Here is a 9,236-nt window from a genome sequence, read left to right as displayed (position 1 = left end):
CGGAGGATGAAGATGACGCCTGGCTTCTCTCCATGATATTAATGCAGCTTTGTCAAGACTGACTCAGAAATGCGGGCGTTCTTAAAGAATTTACAAATACTTGTGAATCTCTGTCCCACAGTAGAGTGTGGGTAACACACTGACCAGTAAGTTCAGGGTTGCTGGTTTGAAACCCAGAGGAATCAAGCACAGGAACTCAACTCACAACTGCTGGCCTGATGTCTACTGTACACTACTCCTTAGGTAAAGCACTTTAGATGAAATCTAACTTCAAACCCCTTTGTCAATTTCCTTGTCTCAGTTCAATGTAATCTTTTTAAGCTCATAAATCAAATACCTTTCCAATTCAAGCTGGCTGTCAGGAGGCAATAACCTTACACTGGTCCCAAGTTCTCAATGAGTCTCTTTTCTCTCTTTAAATCTTTCACCAGACACCCATACACACACCTACACACACACACACACACACACACACACACAAACACACACACCCACACCTACACACACATACACGCACACAACGTCTCTTTATCTGTCTTCCAATCTCTCACAGGAGAAAAACAGCAGGCCTATGCTCTGACAAATAGTTGCTGCACAAGGCATTTCTAAATGTGGGTGTGTAATAAATGTGTCTCGTTTCGTTACACTTGTAAGGGTTTAGCTTCAGGGAAGTTGATAAGACGTGATGAACGCCCACATCCGTTTTACAAACTCCATCAGCCAACAGTAACCATCACTTAAATGTTTTTTGGGAATTACCTGTTGAATAATACTTGCCATTAACAGAAAATTGATCAGTAGAGTCTGCCTTTTATTTTGCTTGCCCATAGCAAAATATGAAGCTCACAACTTGCCTCACTCATTAAACAGTACCGTTGTTGGTATATGGGTTTGCTCTACTTATATTCTACCCCAGCAGAAAAAAAACAGCAGAAAATATGAGAATAAGCTTCTCACAAAATCACTAATGTTCCAATGTTCGCTGCATTTGTGTTAATCATCACAAACGACTCACCCAGCGCTGTGAATGCTATCTGGAGCGCAAAAGGATGTAGCCTACAGTTCAGCACATGAGTATGGCTGTGGCTTCGGTGTTTAGGGGTAGACTGGTATTCTGCTATACAAATGCAATTGTTTAGGCATACGTAGTTGTCTGATTGAAGACCATTCAGTCAGTCAATATAAGGATAACTATATAAAAATGCAGTTCAGAGCCTGAAACAGGAATGCGTTGGAAAGACGTTCACAATTCAGAAATATTTTGTTTTCTTACCGTCAGTTCCTTGTCAAATCATAATTCATGAATGGGGAGAAATGGAGTAAATCCTAAATGACGTCTGTATCGAATCTGAAATGATGAAAGAGAACGACTGATGGTATGTGGATATCAAATTGCAAGAGCCTCTGTTCCATCCACGCACCTGACGGCTCGCTCTGTTGCTGCTACTGCAGCGCGACAGCGCGGAGAGGAGAGGAAGCATGTAGCGGAAATAAAGATACCAACAAGACCCGACGTGGAGTTTTCGACGGGGCTACAATTATGCTCATTGTTAATAACGACGATCGAGCCACTCTAAAATGTGATCCATGTCAGATTTTGGTTCTTGCAACAAGAGCGGCGCTCAATCTAGACCAGCACGAGATTGTGGATCACTCAACTCAATGGATTGAGTTGATGATGGTCAACAAAACAAACGCATATTCAGGTGGTCATTTATGGTACCACGTATCTGTTCAGATTCACGCTGAATCAGAATGTGTAGTCTATATAGTTGCCCAATAGAAGCAAAACATGCTGAATGTTTAATGGTTAGTGTTAAAATTGATGGACAGTAGTCGTCACTCAATCAGGTCTAATAGGCCTACGCACTACTGTTTCATTAAGTTAACTGTGCACGAGGCAGAACATTATTATGTATGTTGGTCACGCATTGTGTGGCACAGTCTCCAAATACATATTTCTTACTGCATAGTGGGCAGTTTGGAGCTACCTTCACTGCAACTTGTTTTACATTTCATAATGTCAAACTAATTTATAAGTGCTGCTTAATATACACCAAACCAATGTAAATGCCACACAATCACAGAAATGACTAAATAGAAGGAATTGGCAGAACTTGCCCTGCGTTTCTCATTCTCCTACAGTCACCAATGAATATGACTGATTGTTATCGCTGCTTTTATGAAACGTACCCAGTGCTCGGCCAGTGCTCATCTAATACCTTGTAATAACAACAAACCCGGTAACCTCAACATGGGCTTACCAAGACTCCTGACGTCATGGCCCATCCTGTCAGAGAGATGAATGAGCAGAAGTGTTAAATGAGCTAGCTTCACACTAACCTCCCCGGTGCTAGTGCATGGTGTATGATGCTTCAATCTGAGCTGTCAGCTCCCCCATCTGATCGGTCCCCACGCCAGGGACAAAATCACATCTGTGGCATGAAAGAGTCATTTACATCTTTTCACAGGTCTGAATGTATCTGATTTACTTGGCTCCTGAGATGTTGTGGCTGATTTGTCCGGGGCAGAAAACAGTCTCCTGGGGAGGCGAATACAGGAAATCTGCTCTTAGATGTTTTGGGGAATGCTTACTGCTGCTCTAATCAGATTCACAATCAGATTCATTCAGAGAAGGTGTTCTACATCCAGTGATTGCATGTCCTTGTGTAGACTACAGTTGCGCTCTCCATCATTCCTGGTTCTAAGGATTTCTCAACTAATCGGAGCCGTTCTGCATGTAGCATATTCTACCACTAGATGGCAGAACATGCGTAGGGTACCTCTGTGTTCTGTGCTTGCATCCAACCCAAACCGACTGATTTTACAGGTGGACATCGACACAAATACAAATTCATGTAATTAAAAAAATGGTAACCGTAACCAGTAGTATAGTAAAATAGTATGATATAATAGTAGACAAATTCATGTATCTGTAGGCTATTGAACAATTGTTGACCGCAGTATGTTCAATTTACAATAATATAACATGTCGTGGCCCCTTTAAAAAATGTATGCTGGCGGATGAAAGGCGATCGCGCTTTAAGATATGGGTTATACGCTGTCTAGAAGCGGCACATTATTTATAGTTCACCGAAGAAATCAACGCGGCAACCCGACTGATTTTCCGTTCTTTCGTGCACGATATGCACGTTTATATAGCCTATCCTCTTTATCTGCCAAAAACTAAATACATCAGGGAACATCCCAAGGTCAGTGACACCAGCATGCCTTCCTCTCAAAATACAATAAAATCTATTCTCGGGATATTGCAATAAGACGCCTGCCAAGGAGACCGTGCTAAAGCAACCACATACAGACGTGTGTAATTTAACATCAAAGCTCTGGCGGAGATATATTGTTTGGAATGCGCTCCTCGACTGCCCGCGGTCAACAGGGTCCACAGTACTTCATTCATTCCATCTCCGTCTGCGCTTTGCTAACACGAGGACGGGGATGAGGAGTTGCAAGACTATGTGACGCTGATCACCTACGGATGGCACTGGAGCACCTCCTCTGATGACTGGTCCGCTCTACGACAGCGAGGCCAAGCCCACCGACTTGAGGTGTGAGACTTGCCGGTGGGTCGTCTATATAAACCCTGACACTTGCTGTCCAAGGTTTTGCTACAAAATTGTAGATCCTTGCTTTGAGGTGCAAGCCTTCCAGTTTGGATTATACCATTAATTGCACAAGAGCACATATCAGTTAACATGTCACACGCCTGGGGATATGGACCAAGTAACGGTAAGGGATATTTTTGCTTTGGCTATTCATACTGTTTAAGGCTACTGAATCATTGAACAAACCAAACAATTCAAATATGTGTCTGCAATGAATGAATGTCTTGTCAGTGCAAACCATTTTAAATAACAAATGTTCGCATATTAAATGGTTGGAATTATTATGAATAAACACACAATAAAGTAGTCAAAACTGAACATGTTATATGTACAAGCCCCTTAAAAATATTGCTTTACTTTGGAAAACCGCAGCTTATATTACCAGACGCTCTTATTCAGAGCGACTTACAGTAAGTACAGGGACATTCTCCTTGAGGCAAGTAGGGTGAAGTGCCTTGCCCAAGGACACAACAACATGTGCACCAGCCGGGAATCGAATGGGCAACCTTCAGATTACTAGCCCGATGCTCTACCCGCTCAGCCACCTGACTCCCCAGTTTACCTGTTCTATTAGCACACTCACACACACTCACACATTTCTTTCTTGCCTGCAGGGCCTGGTACATGGGCAGAGGGCTTTCCCATAGCCAACGGCCCAAGGCAGTCTCCAATTAACATCATCCCAACACAGGCCCAGTTTGACCCTTCTCTGAAGCCTCTCAAGCTGAAGTATGATCCCTCAAACTCCAAGGGCATCCTCAACAACGGACACTCCTTCCAGGTGGACTTTGTCGATGATGGCGACACTTCCAGTAAGGGACCACTGCCATTTTTTGATACTTTTAAACATCAACACCTATTGCACCGTTCTAATCATTGTTAGTATGAGGAAACACTGACCCACTAAGACTGTTCTTGCTCAGTTGGATTGAGTGTGTGTTCTGAGTCTTGTGTGTGTGTTCTAAACTGTTCTTCTCCTCAGCCCTGACTGGGGGCCCCATTGTTGGCACCTACAGACTGAGGCAGTTCCACTTCCACTGGGGGGCCAGTGATGAGCGGGGATCTGAGCACACCGTCAATGGGATCAATTTCCCCTGCGAGGTACCCGATATGGAGCTCCTGTCTCACATATAATCTCATCAGGGATGAGTATAGGATGTTGCCTGAGTATGTATCCTATTTACAGTATCTGTGTGTGCTGATGTTATAATTCCCCCACCACCAGCTTCACCTGGTTCACTGGAACACCAAGTACCCCAGCTTTGGAGAAGCTGCCAGCCAACCGGATGGACTGGCTGTGGTGGGCGTGTTTCTAAAGGTACATTATTGAAAGGCCCCCACTGATGGTTTAGCACCAATCTAGTTTTTGCATTCTGGTGCATTCACCGTACTTGCCATGGGGGAATGTCTCTGTACTTACTGTAACTCATTCTGGATAAGAGCATCTGGTAAATGAGTAAATGTGTAATGCAAATGTAGTGTGTAGATCAAATTACAATGCCTGTTTGTTGCTGAGTTTGGGTTGAATCTTCTCTCTGCTAGATTGGAGCTGCAAACCCGAGACTGCAGAAGGTCTTAGATAGTCTGGAGGCTATCAAATCAAAGGTATGGAAGAAAACAAAATATACATTTTGAAGATAATTTTTTAAGTATGCAGCTAACCAGTTTGCTCTAAATTCTAAAGATTCTCTAAATTCCATTAATTTCTCCCCCAGGGAAAGCAGACCACATTTGCAAACTTTGACCCCAAAACCATCCTGCCTGGCTCCCTGGACTACTGGACGTATGATGGCTCCCTGACCACACCCCCTCTGCTGGAGAGTGTCACTTGGATTGTCCTCAAGGAGCCAATCAGTGTCAGCCCTGCCCAGGTACTTCCTCATATGTAACAACAGAGTTCATGAAAATTCAGCTGGTTTATTTTTCACATTATCCATAGCGTTCTTTGTGAGGTCAATTTACAGACAGGCTTGTTTTTCTTCTTCATTTATCTGTGTTTGTGTGTCTGTCTGTATGTGTGTTTATGTGGGACTACTTCCTGTGTTGAACAACAGTTTTATTGACAGTTTATATACATTATGTTTCTAAGAGAGGAAGTTAATTAATATGTTATTATGGTACACATATGATTCATTCAGGTTCAATCCTGCAGTATTCGCAGAGTAAGTTTCATAACAGAGAGCTTTAGTTTGGGCAGCTGAGTTAACAGGGAGGGTCAAGACTGGCAAAGCAGATTACTTTATCTAAGTGCCACATAATGAGCTATATAGTGGGTGCTAACTGTGTGATATTTGTGTAGATCTCCTCTTAAAACTGAGTGGTGTACAGTCTTCTTCCCAATGCAGCACTGACTGGTGTCTGTGCTGCATTGGGGCTGCTCTGCTCTGGGGCTTTGGTTACAGATTGTTTCTCAAAATATTCTCTTTTAAGTCTATAAATATAGTTAGAAGTCGACTACAAATCTTAAATACACTTACTATGCACACACACACACATGCACACTCACACACACACACCCAGACACACAAACATACCCACAGACACACACAGACACACACTCACCACACACATAAGAAAACAGTACATAGCTGACACATTGGAATTAAAAATCCCTCAGTTGAGTTCCACCAACTAAATATGTCTTTGAGAATCTATTTATGCATACGCCTTTCTGCAAGCTTCTATAAAGTAAACATGGTAAACATGTAATTTTTCAGGGAGGGCTATATGACACCATGTGCAATCTAAGATAAGTGAAGGTGTTCAGAGAAGTGTACTTGGTGCTGGGAACTTGGTAGCTGATGCTATAGGCCTTTCACCTACTGTAGTCACCGTGGCTTCCCCCTGTCTGGGTGCCTGGGTGTCTGGGTGCCTGGGTGTCAGGGTGCCTGGGTGTCTGGGTGTCTGGGTGTCTGGGTGTCTGGGTGTCAGGGTGTTTGTGGCCAGACCAGGGGGGAAATTAGTCAGATCTCAGAACTCAGTGTTTTCACTTCTCATGAGAACTGATGGTGAGAATGATTTCAGTTAGTTGTTTTTTTCAGAAAACTTGTGCTGTATCCCATATTCTTACATATGGATGGGAATATAGGCACGTTGAAGTCCAAACTATTTTACTACCATCCCAATAAGCATTGTAATTAAAAGGCTGTCTCTCTGTCTCTCTGTCTCTCTGTCTCTCTGTCTCTCTGTCTCTTTGTCTCTCTCTCTGTCTCTCTCTCTCTCTCTCTCTCTCTCTCTCTGTCTCTCTCTCTCTCTCTCTCTCTCTCTCTCTCTCTCTCTCTCTCTCTCTCTCTCTCTCTCTCTCTCTCTCTCTCTCTGACAGATGGGGAAGTTCCGCAGCCTGCTGTTCTCAGGTGAAGGGGAGGCAGCCTGCTGCATGGTGGACAACTACCGCCCCCCGCAGCTGCTCAAGGGGCGCGTAGTCCGTGCCTCCTTCAAGTAAACGGCAGGTGATGAGCGCACCCCTATCCCTTAACCTTTACCCCTGACCTCTTGACCCCTGACCATAGACCCCATAACTCAGAAAGCTTCCAGATGAAACATATCATACATTTCATGTATCAAACTGCCATCATGCTGAAGATCTTTCTTCCAATTTTAGCAAACCAACCATTGCCTCAATACAGTAGAAAAAAAGCACAACAAACCAACAATGCAAAAGATACAAATCAAAGCCAGCCCAGATTAAACGTGCTGGGCGGAATCCAGCCTCTCTCAAATAATCCCAGAAGATGATGGGTTCGGATCACCCCAGATTAACGTCATTTAGCTGCGTCTGTTAGAGCAGATGACAGAATGATTCACCCAGGCCTTGTTGGTGAAACAGCCAGCACATGGGGATTCTGCCATGTCCTTGACTCTTCTCAGAAAGCAAAAAACATTCTATACAATGCCTTGACTATCCTAAATGCATTCCAGTGAATTCCATACTCCATATCTTATTTTGTTATTATGAATTGGAGCTTCGTTGTATTTTGTTTGTCCAATGTGAGTGACCACAAACTATCACCCCAGTGCATTATTATGTTGTTGCGTAGTCAAACATTTGAGAAAGATTAGTAAGTGTGGCAAACAGTGCATTACCCAACTCATCAGAATAAAATTGCTGAAATGCATTGAACGAGACCAATGGAATGTTAACTTTAGCTTTTAGAAATATAACCTTAAAGAAAATTGATGTCTTGCATTGTGTTGTAACTTTTTAAAAGACCATGGATGATTTTAAGACAGAGAATTATGAATTGTTGTCAAATTGTTGATTTCTGTGCAAATCTGTTAAAAAGTTGAAAAGAAATTTGACCAATAAAAAAGTATTTCGATTATGTGACTGCAGTTATTGTTGTTTCTTCTTGTCTCCACCGTTGGTTTGAAAACATATTTCTAGCACAGTCTCTGACAGAACACTAAGGTTAATTTATACTATACTCCAGTCATTTCAACTTTAATGACAAACATGCTGTTTGCTTTAGATTATTAAAACTCAAGATAAAAAATGTAACTCAGGCTATAACTTAGTAGTAATCCAATACAATGCTGTCACCTCCACAATACAAGAGAATTGATCAATATCAACCTCTTTATAGGGTGTAAAAGTCAACAAAAATTTTGAAAAGAGAGATTGTTGTCGTGGAGACAAACAGAGAGAGAGATTCTTTGTCTCACTAGACACTGCCTCACTGATGACAGAGTAGTGGATGTCAGTTCACGTCTCGTTACAGTAATGATGATCCAGACGTGGCTGATTATTTGTCTGTGCCCATGTCTGTGCCCATGTCTGTGCCCATGCTTACATAAGATGTTTTTGGCCACCTATGCAAAGGAGCCTTTGTTAGTGAATTAATGTGGCCGATTGGAGGTAAAGTTGGCTTTGTTCATTCATGCTTTGTGGAAGGGTAAAGGTTGTTATTTTGCAACTTTAATGCAGCAGTTAACAAATTTAAACAACATATTATGCAAATATTTGTCTCTCTCTGTGTCTCTTGCTTTTTTCCTGAAAGGAACAAGAAGAAAAGGAAGACATTTTGAGAAGACAGGTTTGGAATGAGGGGAAGACAACTTTGAGATAACAAGATGAAAGAGAAAATTCAGAGATAGAGTCATGAAAGGGTGGAGGGTGGGGGGGGGGGAAGCCAGAGAACAGGGGATAATGTGGATCAAATCAGATAAAGAAGAGGGAAAGAGTTAGCAATTGCTTGAGGGAAAAGGGAAATGTGTAATAAAAAAGATTAATAACATTTCCATATTTTTGCCACAGGCCATCTCACCAGGATAAAGTCAACTTAGACAGACGAAGAGAGTAGCAACACTATAATCCCAAATACATCTGCCATACTGCAATAAAAAATAAGTGAATAATTATAATTGTATGTAAACAACACAAATATTTGTTACAATGCATCTTTAAAGGGTGTTTTTAGTCCTTCTATTATCAGCATTGCACGTTGAGTGTGTGTTAATTGTCAACAAGCAGTGGGACTTCAGTAAAAGGTTTCAAAGATAAAAAAAACACTGAGATTTTATATATGTATTTTAAGACAGTATATAGTCCTATTTTAAGGATTGATCACTTTCTAGACTTGAATAACTGTGCAGGGATCGGAGGTATGGCATGAG

The 9,236-nt window shown here is 42.1% G+C and overlaps 1 protein-coding gene across 3 annotated transcripts; it reads left to right on the top strand.

Moving 5' to 3' along the window:
* Window positions 1–3,571: 3,571 nt before the first annotated feature.
* cahz (carbonic anhydrase) lies at window positions 3,572–7,947 on the top strand. Of its 3 annotated transcripts, none has more exons than XM_084707489.1 (8): window positions 3,572–3,747; window positions 4,238–4,435; window positions 4,606–4,724; window positions 4,849–4,941; window positions 5,166–5,228; window positions 5,339–5,494; window positions 6,946–7,072; window positions 7,225–7,947. In XM_084707489.1, the coding sequence occupies exons 1-7, from the start codon at window positions 3,714–3,716 to the stop codon at window positions 7,063–7,065; spliced, it is 783 nt and encodes a 260-aa protein (XP_084563615.1). In that variant the 5' UTR covers window positions 3,572–3,713; the 3' UTR covers window positions 7,066–7,072; window positions 7,225–7,947. The 3 variants fall into 3 exon arrangements, with proteins under 3 accessions (XP_084563615.1, XP_084563616.1, XP_084563613.1); XM_084707490.1 differs by having other exon boundaries at window positions 3,592–3,747; window positions 6,946–7,068; window positions 7,225–7,350; XM_084707487.1 differs by having other exon boundaries at window positions 3,592–3,747; window positions 6,946–7,947.
* The last annotated feature ends 1,289 nt before the right edge of the window (window positions 7,948–9,236 follow it).

The sequence above is a fragment of the Hypomesus nipponensis genome, chromosome 10, assembly GCF_054491055.1.
Source record: "Hypomesus nipponensis isolate SF chromosome 10, ASM5449105v1, whole genome shotgun sequence".
NCBI classification, from domain to species: domain Eukaryota; kingdom Metazoa; phylum Chordata; class Actinopteri; order Osmeriformes; family Osmeridae; genus Hypomesus; species Hypomesus nipponensis.
This window is presented reverse-complemented; position numbering and strand designations above follow the sequence as displayed.

Coding starts and splice junctions, on each gene's coding strand:
- cahz (XM_084707489.1), top strand. CDS start 3,714: ATGTCACACGCCTGGGGATATGGACCAAGTAACG. Junction 4,436..4,605: donor CGATGATGGCGACACTTCCA/GTAAGGGACCAC, acceptor TCTTCTCCTCAG/CCCTGACTGGGGGCCCCATT. Junction 5,495..6,945: donor TCAGTGTCAGCCCTGCCCAG/GTACTTCCTCAT, acceptor TCTCTCTGACAG/ATGGGGAAGTTCCGCAGCCT.